Consider the following 21983-nt stretch of genomic DNA (forward strand, 5'->3'; position numbering starts at 1 on the left):
TTCGGGAACCTAGCATATCTCAACCCAATATTGCAATGGTCGGTTTTCCTGTTAATCCATCCCTTTTTTTGCAGTAGTTTCTTTTAATGTTTGCCTATGATTTGTAACCACATCAACAAAAATCTCACCTTCCACTATTTTTATACTAATTTCAATAGCACCACACTGGTGTGTTTACTACTTACCCATTAAGTCATCAGTGGAAAGTTTGTTTTTAAAAACAGTCTGACTAGACTAAACCTGTATAGGCCCTGGGACTTTCCAGTATTATCACATGTACAAACCAGCATGGAAGATGAGCAATATAAAAGCTGTTCTCGTCAGGTAGTCCTCTTTAGTTGCATGATTGATTACAAGTGTGTTTTGGATGAAAGCCCATTTATCAGATGCAAAACTGAATTGATTCTATTTATTTAGCCCAGTTGATTTAATCTGTCCAGAATACCCATAATACTGCCCTCTCGGTACAGCATCAAGCGNTTTTTTCAATCACTCCAGAATCTTGGTCTTAACCACCCTCCCTAATTGATACCTGTTTCAGTCACACACACGCATACGTGTTTATCACTGCATCAAATAAGGGCTCAAGTAATTTACTTGGACGATTGATATGCTGGTTTGCCGTTAGTCCCAAAGGGACAGTGAAGAAACCGACTAAACAGCTTTTAGCAGAATGGTTAAGATCTTTTCTTCATAGTTAACAACACCCGTGTATCATTGTGGCCATTCTTTAACTATGCTCACTGGTTTGTATAGCAGTGCTGTTCCAGGAAACTGTTCAAGCCTCTCTAGAATCTGCCTGGATATTTCAGTAAGGCTTTTTATCCTTTTGTTCAGCAGTTTAGATTTGTCAGAACTGGCAAAGGCAGCGAAACGGAAATTACAGTCGGTAAGTTGATTTTTTTAAAAATATATTTCGTTAAAAAAAAAGTCGTGTTTCTTCCGAACACAGAATTGGTCAGTCCCTTCATGGCTGTTTGTGGGACATTGCTTTGCTCACATTGGCTGTTGCATTCACCCACAAATACATGTCACAAAATTTTACAGTAAATCCTGCCAAGTGCTTTGAGATGTTCTGATGACGTGGCAAAGTGCTGTATCAAATACAAGTATTATTATTAGGATCTGGAGTGTGTCAGATACTGGTATGAACACAGCAACAATGGAGCCACCTGAGCATGAGCTATAGATACAAATAAGGGTTAGTTAAATTGCCTCCAAGAGGTAATGAAGCATGTTTGTGCCATGCAGCTGTTTTCTAATAGTAGAAGACCATGCTGGATGCTGTAAAGCATCCTGCAAAATAAACAGAGTGGACATGGAAATCAATAAAGGCAAAACACCTCATTAGACTCTTTTCCAAAAAATGGGTGTTGGGTTCCTACCTAATCGTCTGACTTGTGTTTCTTTCTAATGAGAAAGCCTTTGGGGATGCCTTTGGGAGAATGTGGACACAGCATTGATTGTGTCCGGTTTTATTGTATTCCTGAAATTGTGAAATGTTCTTGCTTCTGCTTTCAGCTGAGTAATCACTTGTTTGAAGAGCTGGCTATGGATGTATATGATGAAGTAGACCGAAGGGAAACTGATGCAGGTGAGGTTCAGTTTGAATGTGGGTCTGCTGTGTGGTAGCAATCACTTTCACACTTCTGCTATTATCCTGGGTACCTCTTCCTAAGAAAAGCTTACATGTACATATATCCAGGGTTTTGTATCCACCTTGATTGAGAGGTAGAGAGGTAAGCAATGAATGCTGAAGATCTGCACTTCCAACTTGTGGAATGATTGCTCAGTGGGTAGGGATATGTCCGAGCTGTGAGCAGAAAGATAATGGCAACACTCTTACACGTTTCCTAGTGAGTTGTGCTCCTGACCAGAAGCTTGCAAGAAGAGCTTGCTAACTACCTAGTGAGGCTCAAACTTGACTTGTCAACACTTCTCAAATGCCCAGCTATTGACTATCCTGCTTGGGGACGAGGTAAGCGGGGTGTCCTTGGGGTTCCAAGAATAAGCACTTGGCAATGGAATATCTGAATCGAGTCGAACCATTGTGATCTTGGGTGTCCGTTTCCTGAGCCAGATAGATCTGCAATCTGGGTTATGTTGAGTGTGTTGTGTAGAAAGCTGCATGAATTGTGCTTTGTGCTAATTTGATTTTCCTGTGTGCAGTTTGGCTGACAACTCAAAACCACAGCACCCTGGTAACTGAGACAACCGTCATCCCCTTCCTTCCTGTAAACCCAGAGTACTCATCAACTAGGAATCAGGCAAGTTTCTTTTTGTGGTTTATTACTGCAAACCTACTAAAGGGAGAAGCTGGCTTTACTGAATTATCACATGATTCTTATTCCAGTGATTCTGTGACAGCCACTGTCTGCCTCAATGAATGCTACTCTTATCTGTATTTTGTTTTATTGATTGCAGGGAAGACAGAAGCTGGCTCGCTTTAATGCCCATGAGTTTGCTACTCTAGTTATTGATATTCTAAGTGATGCAAAGCGGAGACAGCTGGGGAATCCCATCACAAATACCAAAGGTGTGTGTTCTTCATCTAGTTTCAAAATGCACTGCAGTTTACACAGTGGACTCTGAATAATATCAATAAAAATAATAATCCTTACATTTGATGTGGCCCATTTCAACAACAACAACAAATTGCATTTGTATAGCGCCTTTCACGTCGGGAGGACGTCCCAAAGCACTTTACAGTATGCACTGCAAAATGGAATTTGTGAGCGAAAGTGTACATCAAGTTACCCATTTTCTTTTACTGTAGCATTGCTTGGTGAAAGGGTAAAGAGCCATTTATCTACATTAATCAAACCTATTGTGGAAAAGGAAACTTTGTGGGTCATCATGCAAAATACCAATTAGCTACAGTGCTAACCAACAAAGACTCTCATCAAGAGTTATTATATTGCTATAGTATTTTCTCTGTCCCTCTCTGACTTTCTCTCACACGTTTCCCTCTCTAAAATCCTACACTGTACCTGTAACGGATTGCTAAGGACATATTCTTGTGCAGTGTTGGGCTGTTTCTCTGCCCATGGAATAGTACCAGGTATGAATCGCACTGGGCTCCCTCACTTCCTACAATTCTTTGAAGGCTTTTCAGCTGTGGCATGGCCAGAAATGTGCTTTAAATGAACAGAAATGCTAGTACAGTTCTTTCCTATTCAGTCACCCTATTAGCAGAGGATGTTTTGTGAAGATAAAAGCAAAGCTAAGTAAATTATCTTAGTGTGTTGGCAGTGAGGGTGGTAAAGCTCCCAGTTTTGATTGGAGTTTGGAAGAACTTTGGCTGCTTCTTCCACAGGGAAGGACAAGTATGTAGATGTTTCTTTGGCTTAGACTACATGCTGAATTGTGGTGAGCAGGTTAAAAGAAAATAAATTTGTTGGTTACCAATTCTTGCAAACTGTTGATGTGATATCTTCAAAGTATTTCAGCATGATAACATGGTATTCTGAGTAGATTTTTTGCAAACGGAAGTTAATGTGAAATCTACTGCAAGGATATTTGGTGGCAGAATTGATCATCATGAAAGAGAGTTAAAATATGAAATGTTTTATAAGAAGTGGACACTTTAATATTTGCTGGAAAATGAGATGAACTGCAGGAAGTGGGAACCGTGTGATTCTTGGAAATATTTGACTTGCTCAAAGTTAGAAAGTTGGATATTCTGTACTGAGAACGAGGTCATGAATGGAGTGGAGAGGGGTTTGGGCGGAATCGAGATGTACAGCCTTTAGTTGCAGGTTTGGTACGTGTGCTTTCTTTTGTCTTTTATTTTTTTAAAAAAGCAAACCTGAGGCATGGAACCCGCGATAGAAGAAAACCATTGTCTAAAAATGTAAGCTGTTACAGGACAAAAAAAAGCAAGTTCAGTCTTCATTTGACAGCTGTTTTTCTGTAGTTTTAAAAAAAAAAATTCTATGCCATGCTAATGATTAAGACTTAAGGCTTACACCATTGAAGAATTTCAGTGAATATATGGAGGTGAAGACGCAAGAAAAAAGCCGTATTTTTTTTTTCTGCCTGCTTCTCTTTTCATTCAGCAACTATAATTCTTGGAGTAACGTCTTGCCGTCAGATGAAACCAAATTATTATTTTTCCACTCAGATGAAAACGTGCATGCATGGAGATCAACATGTGAAGCTTTCAGTGAAAAATGCCCGGGTCCTACCCATGAAGCGTGGAAGTGGTAGAGTTGTGACAATGCTTAGCAACAGCTGGTGTAAGGGAAATGACTTTCATTGAGGGTACAGTGGATCGCTTTATAGTTCAGAGATGGTGGAAACTGTATTGCTATTGTTGGAAGAATGGACAATGGTCTTTCCAGAACCTAATGCCAAACACACTTCTGAATTCAGCCTAAGGATCTCCTACTGAGTGACGGTCAAGACTGCTGTCCAGTAACTTTCTGGTTATACTCTTTAACCACAATCTATCTTTTTAGTGCATTGCATTGTAACTTCAATTTGTCTTTTAAACCAATTGGAAGTTAAAGCATAATAAGTTTGGAAGAGTTCTGTTATTCTGTTACATGTATTGAAAAAAATATTTAATTTATGTTAAGGTTTTAGCATTCAATAATGAAATTGGGTGAGCTTCAGTCTGCCTCTGCTCCCTTCTCCTGAAAGCAAAACCTCTGGTGGCATATCTGTGATTTCAGAACTGTTACTTATTCTAACTGTGCCAGGACATGCTTTTGAGCATTGTGAAAAGCATTCTCTCCCTCCTTCTGGCTCACTCCTTCTCCCTCTCTTCATTGAAACTCACTCATTGAGGGTGAATATCAATGAAAACTAGGCTTTGAACTCTGCTAGCTGTCAAACAAGCACTGAGGTTGTCAGCAAAATAGCTACCTGTATCATTTTCCTTGTCGTCTAAACTGCCTCTGACATACATGGATGTTTTCTGATGTATAATGCCCACTTTTATGCTCAGCTATAATTCTTTCTATATTTCTTTTCTCTCCCTGCATGTTCATTCAAGAGTTATTAATGTCAACTTTAACAAAGGGAAATTGATTGGGTGATAAGTTTGGGCATGAATTCAGATGGAGACAAATCCATAACACATGTGGCCTGTCATTGGTAAAATAAACATTAAGTTACTAGAATATGTTCCACAGTATCAGAAACCCTCTCACAAAGGCAGGCCAGATTATGCATGGGACACATCTTGGCAGCGGCAATTCTCAAAATCACATAATCGCCCTCAGTCAGGGTGTTTTGACACATTTTCAACAGAGTTGGTCTCAGTTATATTTCCACTTTGCAGCAGCAGCAGATTGCGTCAGCAACATGCTCCTCTTTTGTCTTACCATTTTACAGACAAACACACAAAAAGGTCAAAGTACACCTGCATAAGGTGTGTGAATATGAATACTGAGATCACACACCTAATGATGGAGTCTTATTACTCATTTTTTTAAGTGCTCTGGGACCCTGCGTAGGGGCTATATATAAGTGCAAGTTGTTGTTGTTTTTATTTACTAATCAAAAGTGCAGTTTAGCCAAACCTGTATTCCCAATTCGCCACATGTGGCTAAAATATTGGACAACCTTGATCTCGATGGTTTTAACCTTCTATTTGCTGTATATATGGTACTTCAGTTTTTTTATATATCAAAATTCAATGAACTGTTTGGATGTTCAGCAGCTTCACTTTCCCCAGTGATGTTAAATAAAACAAACTCAGAACTCCGCCGCCTATATACTTACTCCGTACTTCCATCACACGAGTCCTTGCAAGGCTTCACTGGCTCCCTAATCATAGAATGGATCGACTTCAAGATCCTCACATTCGTCTACAATTTCTGCCACTCCTTGTATTTCCCTACCTCTCCAACCTACTTGTGCATTGGTTACAACTGAATTGAAAAATGCAGGGCTGCCACGGGGTTTAGCCACCTAGCAATACACAAAGCCTTGGGCACTCCATCTCTGTGATATCCAGACTGGAGGCTACTGTTGTGTGTAGGTGTGTGAGAAAAACAGTTCAAAGAACTGAAGACTGCTGAAGTACGTAAGTGTTCTTTTATTTAATTAAACTTGTGCATTTTGAGCCTCCTGAAGATTCCTTGGTTTAGGAGCTGTTTTTATTTATTCTATCCTACAGATAACGTGGAACTTGTATTAAAGAGTATTAACGATCGTCACGGCAGCGAGAGTCATGAAAACGACCAACCAGACTACGACAGTGTGGCCTCAGACGAGGACACAGACCATGAACCATCAGTTAAAGCAAACCGAGCCAAGGTAACCTTCGCACAGATTCTTCTGATAGAGATCAGAGTTGAGCAGTACCATAACCAAAGCTAATACAGACACAAAAATTCCAGTTGATGTGTTTCACGATCTGCAATCTCCTTCAGATAACTCAAGTGGTTAAATTTGGCATTTGTGTTTTTTGAAAGGATGTGGGGAAAATGGTGATGTCTTGCAAGGCAAGTAGTTTTTACTCGAGTAGTTTTACAGGGGTTTGGTTTCAGATGAAGTGAAGACAGTCAGATTTCTAGGAAACTTTAAATTGCCACTTCACAGCTGTCAATGTGCTAATTCTTCATCTGTTAATATGCAAATCTTTTAGTTACATTAATTTGCTCCATAATCCATAGAAATCCATAAATTTGGAGAGGAAGGAATTTCACATAGTGACAACATTAAATGTAAACTGATTGACTTTCCAGTTGTCAATGAATTATTGGGAAGTCAGTAATTTATTGACAACTGGGTTGTGTGAATAAATGTGCAGTGCTTATTATTGACCACTCGTTGCATGGAGAATAACTTCAGTCAGGCTTGGGTTGAGCACTGGTTGACGCCCATACAGCAATTGTAGCAGTGATTATTGTTTCAGCAATTGAAGTAAATCTGTTAGGTTATACCTCTCCACCGTCTTCACTTTGTTTCCACGAATGGCTTTTCCTCCACCCCCGCACTGTCTCGTGCGGTGTCCCTCAGGTCTCTGTCCTCGGTCCCCTCCTCTTCACCCTCTATATGCTCCCCCTGTGGTGACATCATCCGCAGACATGGGGTTAACTTCCACATGTATGCGGATGACACCCAACTCTACCTTTCCTCCTCTACCCTCAACTCCACGAACACCGATGTCCTGACAGCTGTCTGTCCGACATCGAGTCCTGGACAAGAGACAACTTTCTTCAGCTCAACGTGCGAAAAACTGAGGCCCTCCTGATTGGCTCACGTCAGCGCCTCCGCACCTCAGGCGCTGACAGCATCAGCATCCAAGGCCGCACTCTCCACCTCTTAAAGCCATCAGGAACCTCGGTGTTCTGTTTGACCCTGAGCTGTCCTTTCTCCCCCATATCCGTGCCACAACTGGCACCGCCTTCCATCACCTCCGGAATATCGCCAGACTATGGCACTACCCCACCCCTCACGCGGCTGAAACCCTGGTCCACGCCTTTATCACCTCAAGGCTGGACTATGGGAACGCTCCTCGCCGGCCTTCCCGCCACCTCCCTCCACAAGCTGCAGGTCATTCAGAACTCTGCAGCTCGTGTACTGTCCCGCACCAGGCTTCGGGACCACATCACTCCCACCCTCGCTCGCCTCCACTGGCTCCCCATCCCCCAGAGGATCGAATTCAAGATCCTCATCGTCACCTACAAGGCCATTCACGGCCTCGCTCCCTCCTACCTCTCTGACCTACTATCCCCCTACCTACCTGCCCGTACCCTCCGTTCCTCTGGCTCCGGTCTGCTCCACATACCCCGCTCCAACCGCCCTACCATCGGTGGCCGGGCCTTCAGCCTCTCAGCCCCGAGGCTCTGGAACTCTATCCCCCAGTGCCTTCGCCTTACCTCCTCCCTTTCCTCCTTCAAGGCCGGTCTCAAGACCCTTCTCTTTGACCGTGCCTTCAGCTCCCCTCTCGACTCTCTACCCCCTCCTCGCTCCCTCCCTTCCCTCCCCTCACCCTGACCATTTCCCCCCTGCTCGGGTCCTGACCCAACTGTACAGCGCTTGGGCCGTCCTCCCGACATGAAAGGCGCTCTATAAATGGAATCTTGTTGTTGTTGTTGTTGGAAAGAAGGGACCAAATCCTCAAAGTTAAGCAACTGCAAGTGTCAATTGCTAAAAATTGTGAGCGTTTATATCCCTACATCTGCAGAGCAGAGGCTTTTCCAACCGATATGCTCCTGTAAATCTGTCTGTTGTAGAGCATGGACTCTGACCTGTCGGATGGGCCGATTACATTGCAGGAATATCTGGAGGTAAAGAGTGCACTCAGTGCTTCAGAGGCGAAGATTCAGCAGCTGATGAAGGTGAACAATAACCTAAGTGACGAGCTGCGCTTGATGCAGAAAAAAGTAAGCGGATCTTCAAACCCTTCTTCGCTTAGCCCTTAAATAACCACGTGTACTTTGCTACCAGGGCAGATCATTTGTCAGAGCTGCTGGTTCAGAATCAATACAGTGGGCTTTGATCCCTATGTAGTAATCATTTGCGACTGTATAAATTTTTTTACAAATCTGATTTTTTTTATCTTTGTCCTTAACTCCATTTTTTATTCTAGGGGTTGGAATATTTGCCCTTTTCGCATACAATGATAATTCAGGAAACTGCCTCTTTTCTAGGTCTTTTTTCCTGTTTTCTGCCACTCTGTGATTCGATCCTGAGCTGGGAAGTGGCATTTTAACACCTGTTATATGCATCTTTGCAAAAGCAATTTGCTTTCTAACCTCAATTTACGTAATGTCAATGACTTTGCTTTTCTGATGTTAAATACAACATGCTGAGTAATCCCCGAAACCCAGGAACTTTATTCCCCCAAGCAAATTCTAAAATCAATTATTATCTTTGCACCACAGAAATGCTGCTCTTAATCTTAAAAGTTTACAGTGAGTCAGGCTGCTGCTGGAGACGTAATGATTCCTGCAGCTGAATAGAGTGAATAGATCTTACAGCTTGCTGTGATTTTCCTCTTAAAGACAACCATTAGAACTGTATTGAGCATTTGCAGCCAAAATTTCTCTTTCTCAACAGGGCATCAGACCAAAGCAGAAGAATGTATTCAACAGTGACCTCATGTTGATGTTTAAAAGTTTTGTGCTAGCCAGGCCAACTTTACTATGTTTCTTTTTGGTGCCAGGTTTGGTAGCGTGATTAGCCTGTCTGTCTTGTTTCTGATTGCTGTTACCCAGCATGCGTGTGTGCAAGGATGGTCTTCGCAGTCAAATGGCCTGTGTTTAAGCTCACGCTGGGAGAAAGACTGTTGGGATACCAGAGGCATGTGTGGAATTGTACAAAGTGGTTGAGTTTGTGATTCTTGTGGCTTGTATAAAATAACTGCAGACAAGTTGACTAGAAAGTGAAATTATACAGGTGCAATGAGTCCTGATTGAAAATTGAGTCATGGACTTACAGATAAGTTCAGGTTTTGAAACTAGGTAGATATTTAATCTCCTTTTACAATAGCTAGCAGGCTGGCAGTAGAGGGATCTGAAATTACAGCGCGTGGCGCCAAGATGTAACAGAAGCTGCACAAGGTCTCCCTGCGGAATGGCAACGAACCTGAGCAATTCAACTCACATGTATGTGAAAACATCAGAACAGTTTGGGATGACATTCTCCCCAAAATATTTTTTTTTAAAAAAGGGTAATGAGTGCAGAAGGTGTCAACATTTCCAATTTAATTACATTGTTGTTCAAAAAAAACTGTTCAGATTTCTCCCAGAGCCGCAATTTATTTTGGCTCATTCTGTCCTACTAATGAACAAATGGGCTGAAACTCTTTGACTAAGGAAGAGATCAGTGGTGGACAATCTTTTGTCAACTGACCAAATACATTTTCTTGATTGAGTATTTCTGGATTGATGTCCACTCCAATGGTAACGCTGCTCGGTAGCTACTGGAAACAAAGCGTTGATTTGTAATGGACTCATCTGGACTGGTGCCAATGTTCAGCGGGCCACTTCTTGCCAGCCTCACAAGCCACTTCCGGCCCACGGGCCACAGGTTGGATTAGATGAAATAGCCAATATGCAGCGAATGGTATCAAATATCAGCTCTTCTTATTCAAGCGTCTATTATTCCCCTTCCTCGTATATTGTGACCACTTGTGGCAACATTGAACACACTTTTAAAATTGTTTTTAGTCAGTTAGTAAATGTATACCTATACAAAATAGTGGACCATTCTTCCCGCATACATTTATTTCGCTGGCAGTTTCATGCCAACGTAATGTAGTATTATTAAAATTGCTGCAGTTTCATGCCAACGTAATGTAGTATTATTAAAATTGCTGCAGTTTTTGTGACTTATAATGTTGGTTGATGAAACATTGCTCACCTGTGACCCAATTCATTTTTTTCCCCCTTTAGTCCACTGCAGGTTTATGGGTTTTGGTTTGTGTTATTGGTGTCCTTTAGTGCAGCTCAAATGACTTGCGATCTATCTCATCTCTCTCTCTGCAGAATATAAGCAGCAAGTTCAAGCTTGTCCTCGGTGGCTTCTGTTGATTGAGATTCCTTTTGACTGACTAAATGCATTTGCTCTGCTGTTGTGAGGTGGTTGGGTTTCAATAAACTTGCAAAACATCTTTTACTTCATACTTAAGGAGCATTAAAATAGATTTTGTTTACTGTTTTTCGCTAGTAAATATCCAGGGAGATTTGAGGGAGTAAAAGTCAATCTGTTTTTAAAAAAAAACTTTCCAAATTTCATTTTAAAAACTGAATTTGCAATTTTATGTGCTGAGTGTGTGTGTGTGTGTGTGTGTCAAGCACACACAGGTGAGTGGGTTCTGGAATGCCTGCTCATTGCACAGGCTAGTAGAGCAGCTCCAGCAATAAGCATGCATTACATTGCTATACGTATGCATTTCCAGACCTGGCAGTAAGCAGATTAGGTTTAAGGATGTGAGCATCACATTCCAACACATTTTCATACTTGGTGTGAAAATATTGATCGGATTTGTTACCTTTCTGTGCAGCTATTATTTTTCTTTGAAAAAAATACTCTGTATCTAGCTTGATCTAGAAAGGTTTTTTTGATATTCCAAAATAAATCCTGATTTTCACTGAATATACCATTTTCTTCCTCCCAATATATTTTTTTTGTTCTTCAAAATCAATTCCTGGAATTTTATTTTTGCCCAGTGTTAGAGGAATGAGCTATGAGCAAAGATTAGACAAGCTGGAACTCTTCAGTCTTGAAAGGAGATGCCTTATCAAGTTTTTAAATAGGATTGAGAAAGGATGCATTGAGACAACAAAACAAGAGGACTCAGGTTTAGGGTTCCAAGGGCATTTTTAGAACAAACACCAGGAAATATTTGTTTACCCACGGAGTAATTAATGACTGGAATAGGTTTTCCAGGAAGGTTGCTTGAGGTCAGCAGACTGGAAAAAAGCTTGATACTGTGATGGGAAAACGGTAGGATATTCTGGAAGCATGAGATCAAATGGACTGAATGTAATGGTCCATATTCATACTACATTATGCCTTGTTATTCCATAAGCAAACCTATGGTGTTTTTATATCATTGCAAGTTAGAAGACTTGAAAAAAATGAGTTATCTCCTCCAAAGCTGATACTTTTTGTGTTCCACATGATAGCTGCTTGATGTGTTCTGAACACAAGGGAAGTCCTATAATGAGGCAACTTTCTAAATGTTTTCAGCTGTTGTGTTTTATCATTGCACATATAGTGCGCCATATCCTATAGTTTGAGTTGGTGATGTCTGCATTATATCTATGGTGATGGATAAATTCTCTGTCTTTAACTTGCTCTCTTCAGTGTTAATGATGTGTTTAAAAAGACATGATATTTGTGCTATGTGGTAAAATTTGAAGTGTGAATACAGGCAATATAGTCTGACTTCACTGTTGTCCAGCTGGTGTATTCCACTGGGTTTTCTTAAACAACATATTCTGTCAAGTTATTCCTAACCGACTCGATTTTGGTGTCGCGGTTTTTAATTTTTACAGCTGATTTATGCAAACTAAAATGCAGAAAAACCTTTTAATTTCGCCCACAAAATATACAGTCAATTCACTTTATTCTGTGAAGCGCTTTGAAACTTCTCAACAACGTGATAAGGCGCTATATCAAATACAAAGATTGTGATTATTATTTTCTTGAATGTACAAGAACTTTTGCTTATTGGATCAGATAAAAAATAATCTAAATTATTCATTCATAGTCTTTGTGTAATGCTACAACAATACTCATCCAGAATGGGTTACGTGCTCTACAGTGATGGAGTGTGAGATCAGTTCGGGCTGAATATGAACAAGGTCACTTGTATTTTGTGCAATACAGTGATACCTAATTCGAGATTCTTGAATTCCAAAATTGTTTATGAATTTTAAAAGTAAAATCTACTGATATTTTTCTGCTTTTGGAGAGAATTGGGCCCTTGGAATTGACTAATAGAGAGACAAAATATTTGTGTTTGTCCCAGAAAAACACTTGTCATCTTCTCTTCTCCCTTTTTGATCAGCTGTTGCTTAAGTCTGTGGCCCAAACAAGAGGCCATTTGTGAGATATCCGCACATTACGTTTGTCCTCAGCTGTTCCTGTTATGCCATCTGTAATTAAACACTTAACAGTTTAAGCATTGTAATCCTTTATATTATTCAGGTCTAACTCACCTAAATGCCCAGCATTTCACTTGATTCCACATTTATACTGTATTATCAGATAAGAATTTCCCTCGGTCTGTGACTGAGGGGTGTGTGTGATTGTATCATTGAAAATTCACTGAAATAAGTGAAATTAAACCTCAACTCAGGAGAAGCAGTATTGTGTTGGAATAAACATTATAGTGATTTGCACTTATATCTGTGGTGCATTGAAATACGTCTTCTAATGTCTTCCTTAGATTTTAGGCCTCTTTCCCAGTTTCCCTCCCTCCCCCTCCCCACAAGGATTGCTAAATACATCCTTGGTGGAGGTGGAGCGAAAGAATTGTTGGGGAGAAAATCCATCTTAGTCTAGATTTGTAGTTGTGTAGAATTTTAGAACATCCATAAGTTGTTGAATTTAATTTTAATATTAAGAATCGGTTCTCTGTAGTTCATGAGTAACAAGTCAAGGTCAGGTGGAATTTCTTCCGATGTATATGGAAGGGCTATACTTTAGGATTTCTTACTCATATTTATTCATTCTTTCTGTTGTGTGTGTGTCTCTTTTTCTGACTTTGGGCCATTTTGTGTTTGCAATGTGGGTGCTTCACATTTCGACAATCACCAAACCTTGTCCAGCCTTTTCTTTAAAATGAAATGAGTGAGCTCTTTCTTGGTGCAAAACAGACTATTGGTAAAAATTTCTTTCAGCTTCAAACACTGCAGAGTGAAAACACCTCCCTCAGGCGGCAGGTCACTACGAATATCTATCAAGTTCCCACCAGTTCAGAATACCCAGATCCCGCCAACCCTTCGTCCTTAAAACGGCGCCCGTCTGCACGTGGCAGCCGGCCTATGTCCATGTACGAGACTGGCTCTGGTCAGAAACCCTATCTTCCAATGGGGGACGTGACGTACCCAGAGGACAGTATTGCAGGACTTCAGCCCTTCCCTCAACATGTAAGTACATCGCCATCAGCTCTGGTAAGCAGCTTGCTCTTTTACTTCTTTCCTCCCTCTCTACCCTGAGCTCTTGAATTTTGTGAACTTTACCAGCTTGCAAAATGCTCTGTCACGTTTCTTTTCTGTGTCACTAGCTTCCTTCCAAAATTGAGGAATTATTGTGTGTTCTTTTCCCATAAAAGTCAAAGTGTTTAAAAATAATACTAATAATGGTGTGGTTTTGTTTCTGTTTTAATGTTTTTTTTCCCCCACTTCCTGTGCTTTTATCACGACAACTTTCTGGCCAAGTGTCCCATTTCTGCATCACCGACCAAATTATAAAATTACTATATCCTGAAAATAATGAGATCCGATGGGCTTTTACACAAATCCTTTTGCCAGATTTTAGAGTTATAAAATTAGTACTTGAAGCACTAGGTGGCACACAAGTGTTATTTTATAAGATTTGTTTTGGTGGTGTGGGAGGTAATTAAATCATGCCCTTTGTATAACCCCTTTCCGCATGTTATTTTGACAGGTATGAGATATTGTGCTTTTAAAATCCTTTAAATGTGATATTTTCTGATATCCTATATCGTATTAAAATGGTTGTTTCACCCCGGGTTTATACTTAAAATAAGACTTTCTTTAAGTAACCCATTGCATGATACTACATTTCCTTTCTGGGAATGGTTGTAAAATAAAACTACAGTAATTCCAGTGACTGTCTGTGTGCTTTTAGTTGACAGTAAGCTTCAAAATACACATGTGCATGTGTTTAATTTGTCAAGTTTTAAATGACAAAAATTACTTATTTCCTACAAATTAAGTTTCTAATCGTTCGTGTTTCATTCATTCTGACAAGTGATTGAACAACCGCATATGGGTTGTTAATTTTATCACCATGGTAACGGTGTTTCACTGATACCAAACCTCACCTATAGGCTTTGTGATCCGTTAATTCATTACATAACGAAAAAAATTTGTTCAGATGAAAATGATGTTCTGAACTAATTTTCTGGAATCTTGATTTTTTTTATATAGTTATAGATTCTTGGCGTTGAACTTTCATCTCCCTGACTCCGTTGGTAGCACTCTCGCCTCTGAGTCAGATGTTTGTAGGTTCAAGCCTCCGGTCAGGACTTTGAACTCACAGTCTAGGCTGAAAATCCACAGTATAGTGTTGGCACCTCCTGCATTGTTAGCGATGCCATCTTTTGGATGAGACATTGCTATCTTTAAAAATAAAACCTGAAAATAGTTGAGCTGTTTTGTGATGTTGAGTGAAGAAAGAGAGATTCCAGTGATGTAACCATGTAGTACCAATAGGCCTCTGGTTTAGAATGATGGAGTTTTGATTCCTGTCTCTGGTGTAAATAGGATACTCAACTTCTCTAAAACAGCCAACAAGATAGGGTTTTTATAGAAAGCCAAATATATGGTAAGGTATCACTTCACATGAACAGTGTGACCTGTAGATTATCTAGTTCTGCCAATATGTGCATATTGCGGATTATATTTTCCCTCCAGCTGTGTTATTACTGGTGTTGTGGCTGGTAAGAGTGGTGGCAGATATCGAGTACTTAGACATTACATAACCTTTAAAATGTAGCCTAGAGCTTCAGGGAGAACACTGTTTTCCCACTAGCTTTAGCACTATATATGGGAGGTGAAATAACCTATAACTAAGCATCGGATATGAACAATAGAACCCATATTCTGCTGTGAAAACTAATTGTTTATGATTATGGTGTGACTCCTGTGGTCTCATAATACTTAATACAGCTTTAATATTTAGCTCGTGCACACACTTGGTTATCACAGAATGAGTTAGAACGGTCAGTTGTTACCCACAGAATGTTTGAAAACTGTTGTGTTCACTGTGGAGAGCACTGGATGTCGTGCTTTTGAATAGTTAGATTTAAATGCAAAACTGTCCCCTAAATAGGCTGTGTGGAATGTTTGACTCACAAGTGACAGGATTTTGTTTTGTGAAAATCTCTAAATATCATAACTGAAGCAGGAAATCTTTGGGAAAGTTTTAAACTATTAGCGAAATAGATATGCTACATGCTTTGTTCCTTGTATACTTTAAAGGCCCATTGGACACCACATATATCATTACATTTTTCTTTCAAAATGATTGCAACAGTATTGATTATACTCTCAACCTGCAGGTAAATGGGCAACATTGACTAACCACTTTCATATGTTTTTCTTAAACTTTTATTTAAAACCGATTAATGCATAGTACGTGGCTTTGTGATCATCGAGGCTTGTGATAAATCACTGACTTGTTTGTTTTTATTTAGGTTTCATTGTAAGAGTTGCATGTTTTGTCAGCGAGGTCCTGTTATTTGTAAATGGCAATTTTGAAGTCTTATGTGTACATATTTTGTTTGTAGGTATGCCAAGTGATTTTTATACTTCATGATCAGTAACTAAATGCGATAATAATAATCCTTGCATTTTGATATAGCGCTTTCACGTCTTCTCGATGTCTCAAAGCGCTTCACAGAATATACTGTAAAGTGAATTGGCTGTATATTTGTGCGCGAAACGTGGCAGCCAATTGCGCACAGCAGCGTCCCACAAACAATCGTGGATTGAAGTGACCAATTTTTTTTTATTGAGGGATTATTAATAGGCGTGTGGAGTAAGAAAAGCTTCCCACGGTTTCACCCTGCCAAGAATCAAACCCAGATCTCTCGCTTGCGAGGCGAGTGCTCTAACCACTGAGCTACAGGACTCCACACTCCCACGATCTCAATATAATACTAGACTCCTTCCTTATTAAGTGGTATTGATTTGCTCATTTAACCTAATAGTCTTAGGCATAACAGCACAAGAATAGAGAAATGTTACTTGGGACAGAAAATGTAAGGTTATTGCCTTTCATTTGTCATTGATTAGGGCTTAAGGTTCATCATCTGCCCCAATATTCTCTGCTCTTAAGAAAGCCATATAAATCCACTCCAAGACGCTGTCCCACGTGAAAAACACAATATAAATGCAAGTTGTTGTTATTTAAGGTCAGCTTCCCTGTAGTTTGAGATCTGATTTTATAGTCAATCAGTGATTTAGCAAGTGAAGAACTTGGCATACCTACTGTTTAGTCTGTAGACCTCTCATTTTTGGCGTGTTTCACCCTTTCTTTATTTTAAATGTTTGCCAGAGTTGTTTCTTCTTTCCCCTTTCAGATTGGGAGGAGTGCGTTTGTGACCTCCTCTTCGTCTTTACCTTCCTTCCCTTCCATGCTTTCCTGGTCCCGTGACGACAACACCCGAAGGGTTAAGTACCTTCTCAATTGGTCCTTGCCTGACAAGAAGTGGCGATGGTCAAGAGTGCCTCTTGCCATCTTCATTCCTCCCTTTGTTCATTGCTGCATGTGTTTCCGTCACCAACTGATGTATTCCTCATCACTATCATCACCATCTGCATTTCACCTACCTTCACAGTTTATTAATCCTGCTTGCTCTCCGTTTGTGCCTTTTACAAACCACTGGTCACATTAAGCAACCAACTTTCACTTGCCTTGCAGCATTCGAAGCTTGACCCTTTGCTACAACATAGATTACGGATCTCCATTTAAATGTGCTTTCACAGTAAATACAGTGCCAATAGATGTGCCAAATAGGACAAACTAATACTCATCTGTTTGTGCACTATCTGTTGCTCATTCAACAATCTGCGCTGAATACAGAGTGTGTGTGAAATGGGTATACTGTACTGGTGGCTTAGTTGACCCTATTCTGATATTGATAGCTGAAGCACCTTGAGTAATGCATCACATCTACCTTACCTGGGATCCTTGGGTTCAAATTAGGAAATTGTTTCCTCAGCGCACACCATAACCAGGGAGATTCCTGCCACTTGGTGCTGTACCATCAGATGAGGCTTCCACACAACTGGATCACAATTAAAATGCTTGCTGCGATCTTTCTTTCTCTAATGATGCTATCATTACTGAGACAACGGTATTACCCTTAAAAATAACTGTGACTGGTTGCTGGTGGAGCGGAAAGAGCCCTTTGGATAGTTTAAATACAACGCAAACAGAAGTAATAAATGACGGGCCCTAGTTCCCAAAGACAGCCCAAATGGTTTAATGTTCCAATGGTCTGGACCGGGTGACTGATGGTGTAAGCTCGGTGGAATGCTTCCATCCAAACAACCTGTTTGGTCAGAGTCGGTGATAGCTGTTGCTGCGAAATATACACAGCCTGACATGTTTAGCTGAAAGAGTTTATTAAGCTATGAATTTTAACGATGAGAAATTTGTAGTGATTTTTTTTAAAAGTGCCCGAGCCATATTGTTAAAAATGTGTATTTTTGGAGCCGGAAGATAGCTTTATATGGGAGTGTGAATGTTACCAACGTTAACCAACAACCAGGTCACATAGTGTCATTAACATACTGCTTTGAGCATGATCTTGCCTCTCTTAACTTGTGTAGCATGCGCTCACTTTAAGTCCACTGGTTTGAATGTTTTATAAGTTCTGTCAAAGTCAAATTGTAAAAGTATTTTTCACTTGACAAAAGGAAGTCTGGTTTGTTCTTTATTTTTGTGACACAAATTCTCCTTGATGGAATTGCTATATTGTAGGAACTTTTGAGAAATGTCAACTTAGCTGCAAATGGTGGTTTAGTTTATTTATTTTAATTTCTCTGAATGAAACGTTTCACAAACTTAGTTTATTTGAGAACAGTAACATGCGTTTAATGTAATTAGTGATGCCAATTTCCAGATAGATGTGTGTAAAACGTTGGTTTAAAGTAATGACNTTTTTTTTACTTGGTCAAAATACTGTAAGTTCGTTCCAATTGTTTTATTTAACCTCAGTGAATGAATTGGCATTCATTGATCTTGACTGGCTCATGTGGTTACTGTACTATTAACTGGTTTATTACAAAAGCTTTAATAATGTTTCCAATCTACCAAACCTTTAGATCACATCCTGTTCTTAAACACATTGCTTCCTCTTTTCCTCCCCAACCACAGTATTTTACTTCTTGTGAGAACTTGTACATCATGTGTTTAATTCAGTGTGGTCTAGGAGGAAAAGAACCTTTACAGTTAGCAGAAAATAGTGAGTCTATAGTTCGATTTCTCCGCCCCCCCCCCCCCCCACCTCCGGTTATGTAGTCTCCATCTGCTTGTACAGTGAGGTTAATGAAGGATTCCAGTCTCATATCTAAAGTGTGATACTGAACCATACTCAGCCGGGGGAGATGGGGTACACAAATTATAGTTTACCAAAGGCTCAATGTTATACTTTTGGTGTGTCTCCCAGCAGCATTGTTTGGAATCATCACCTCTTTATCTGGGTATGTACAGAGTCATACAAGCATTGGCAGCCGAGCCTATGCATTCCCCTCATTCTGTGTCCTTTGACAAACTGCTGTCATTTCTTCCCCCTCTCCCGCCCCTTAGGCTTCAAAACTGGAGAAACAAAATAGCATGCCAGACAGCGACTACGACAACGCCGCAAACGACACTGAGCTGGAAGAATCTGGGTACGGATCAAATCTACAATAAAAAGATTGACATTCAAATGGTTTACAATCATCACCTGAACCACTTCTGTTACTTCTAATGCTCGTCCCAAACCCTCTCTCCCTCATATTTTAAAGAGTAACTGAGGGTAGAATTGCTCTTATAGCCACTCGTCTTGCCATCTTTTCTTTCCCCCCCCCCCAGCATCCTTGTAATGCTTAGTTTTCAGTGACCAGCTGAAACATACAAATGTGGAAAATCCCAATCCATTCTCCTACGTTATTGGGCTGCTCTATTAAAGTCTATTATAAGCGTGACTTTTATTGTCTCACCACATCATTTGTTGAACCATAGAAATTTACAGCACAAAAGAAAGCCGTTCGGCCCATCGTGTCTGTGCCAGATCTCTCAAGAGCAATCCTTTCATTCTACATGCTGCACAGTCCTTTCCCCACACCCCTGAAGCTGACTGTTTTTAAGGTACCTGTCAATTTCCCTCTTGAAGGCCAATTGACTGAAAAATAAATCTTTTCTCAACTTACGTTTTCACAATGTGATAAACCAGTGAGGGCAGAGGTCCTGGATATGTTTATTTTATGTCCTCCTGCTTTTAGATTAGCACTGCCTTAGTGATGAGGTTTTTGTAAGGTTTGAATTCACCAAAATAAACTGCACTAACAAATGTTTAGTCTAAATTAACTAATCTTGTTTTGTTTCTTTTACCTGACGGACAGCCCTTGCCAAAAGGGTAAGCCGAGAAGCGTAGGGTGGCGGGGGGAGAGCCCCACATTTCAAGCGGAGGACGCAGAACCGGATTCCACACTCCCCAGCACAGAGGATGTGATTCGGAAAACTGAACAAATCACCAAAAACATTCAGGAGCTTCTACACGCTGCACAGGAAAACAAGCACGAAAGGTAAAAAGCTCTGTTCACATGTGGGCAAACCAGCGTGAGGTAAACCTCAGTGTCACTCGGCCATAGTGTGGATGGAACCAAATTCTACAAGTGTGAGCTGATCCATCATATCCAAAAACAACAAAAAATAATAAATTGGTCATTTTCAATCCACGACTATTTGTGGGACACTGCTGTGCGCAATTGGCTGCCGTGTTTCGCCCATAAATATAGTCAATTCACTTTACAGCATATTCTGTGAAGCGTTTTGAGAAGTCGAGAAGACGTGAAAAACGCTATATCAAATGCAACGATTATTATATTATAAAAGCTATTTTGATTATTCAAAAGCTTTTCTTGAGTGGAAGATTTGTGAGATTGATGTAATCGCTTCTGTGTGGGAACTATTCCAATAGCACAGCTGTATTATAGCACTTACAACAGAAATTGCAGCACAGGCAAATTACTCCAACATTATCACTAAGGTTCAGTGTTAATGAAACCGATAATGTGTGTTACTTAAAGTCTTATGGTGATCTGACGCTTTGAGTACTGAAGTCATCGCCCTGCCCCGGGTCTGTGAGTTCAGCTTGCAACCTGGAGGGTTTGGTCAATTATCCTTACAGCCTGGTTTATTGACAAATCTTGAAGGTGCAGTCACATCCTCAGTGGTGGGGCGGTTCTGTATGTTTATCGTTAATGAGAATTGAAATACTATGATTGCATTCTGAGAATACTGTTAAAGCAGGCTGGTCCAACTAGTGGCCCGCCGGCCGCATCTGGCCCCGGGGATGATTTTATCCGGCCCATGAACCATTTCCAACTTCATTGTCCGTTCTCTTATCTGTTTGCATTTATGGGCTTAAGTGTATTTTCATCTAAAGTCTCTGATTTTGCTTTTTTTCCCCCCTTCATAATTTTATACCTTGATTTCATCCGTGCTCCTCTCCCTGTCTCTCTCTTTCTTTCTCTGTCCTTCTCTCCTCCCATCCTTTCCTTTGTTTCCGGTCTCTATTTTCCCCTCCGTTCCAGCAAACAGATTGAACGTGAGAGCCTGCGCAGGTTCAGGCACAGCCTTGGCTGTTTCAGTACGTTGGTTCTGTGGGCCGACAAAACCTCCCTCCAGCCTCTGACCCTACAGCAGCAGCCTGACCCTGCCACCTGGTACTCTGACCTCTGCCTCTGCCTCCCAGGCACACCATCTTTTTTTTACTTCCCTGCATGTGGTTTGTGTTTAAGCAAAATCACAGTGGAAAATAAAATCCAGTGGCCAAAGTCAAACAGTACATGAGACAGAGTTTGAAAATTAAAACCAAAATTTAAATTGTGTCAAATCCACATTACTGTGTTGTAAAATCTTCCATTGTTTTCTGTATTAAAATGCTTACAGCAGTAACTTGGGAAGTCTCAGATACTGCAGCTTGGTAACCAGCTGTTGGCCAAAGTGATTTAATTCCACCATGTGTGATGAGAGAAGCTAGTTGCTTCTCGGGGAAATGTGCTTTCATTGTGTTGTTAATGTCTATGTGATAAAGGCAATTTGAGGGAGTTTTTAAAAAAAAAAACAAGTAACTTCCATGCTGGTTTCAGCATTTGTTTCACTTTGTTTTCGTGGAGTTGCTGAGCTTCACGGATTGAGAAAGTCTCAGGTTCATTCCATAGTAGTTCTTAAAACAACTGATCTCAATAGCAGTGAGATCAACAGGTTATTTAAGTCGATCCTGACCTCTCTTGGTGTCCATTTGTTGTCACTCCAGCGGATAATGATTATGAGCCAGAATTCTAGCTAAATTTTCCTTCCCTCATGCATTACACTGATGCAATTGCACCGCTGTCTGAGATCTGTTACCTCAGTACAGACGGGAATCAAATGTGAAATTTTCTAAATGTTGTATAGCTCAGGTACTCCCTGGATAAACCCACTGAGCCCTGGGGTGAGCTTAGGGATGAGAAATCACCAGGACTTGATTTGGCAGGTCTGATCCGCACACTCAATGCACATTCCTGATAGCAATGGTCTTGAGTCATCTTTTATTGAAAGAAAAC

At 40.4% G+C, this 21983-nt stretch overlaps 1 protein-coding gene across 8 annotated transcripts in view; it reads left to right on the forward strand.

Moving 5' to 3' along the window:
* The window catches only part of git2a (G protein-coupled receptor kinase interacting ArfGAP 2a), a 38520-nt gene that overhangs the window by 14417 nt on the left and 2120 nt on the right, over window positions 1–21983 (forward strand). Inside the window, exons 9-19 of one of the 8 annotated variants that reach the window (XM_007901857.2) lie at window positions 838–889; window positions 1522–1594; window positions 2170–2267; window positions 2425–2536; window positions 6128–6267; window positions 8193–8342; window positions 13314–13562; window positions 16745–16834; window positions 18979–19061; window positions 19776–19958; window positions 20970–21101. In XM_007901857.2, coding sequence (XP_007900048.1) covers window positions 838–889; window positions 1522–1594; window positions 2170–2267; window positions 2425–2536; window positions 6128–6267; window positions 8193–8342; window positions 13314–13562; window positions 16745–16834; window positions 18979–19061; window positions 19776–19958; window positions 20970–21101 — 1362 coding nt within the window. The remainder of the gene's footprint in view (window positions 1–837; window positions 890–1521; window positions 1595–2169; window positions 2268–2424; window positions 2537–6127; window positions 6268–8192; window positions 8343–13313; window positions 13563–16744; window positions 16835–18978; window positions 19062–19775; window positions 19959–20969; window positions 21102–21983) is intronic. The other 7 variants (XM_007901859.2, XM_007901858.2, XM_007901861.2 and 4 more) reach the window with 7 other exon arrangements.

This window comes from Callorhinchus milii, unplaced genomic scaffold (genome assembly GCF_018977255.1).
Source record: "Callorhinchus milii isolate IMCB2004 unplaced genomic scaffold, IMCB_Cmil_1.0 Scaffold8, whole genome shotgun sequence".
NCBI lineage: Eukaryota > Metazoa > Chordata > Chondrichthyes > Chimaeriformes > Callorhinchidae > Callorhinchus > Callorhinchus milii.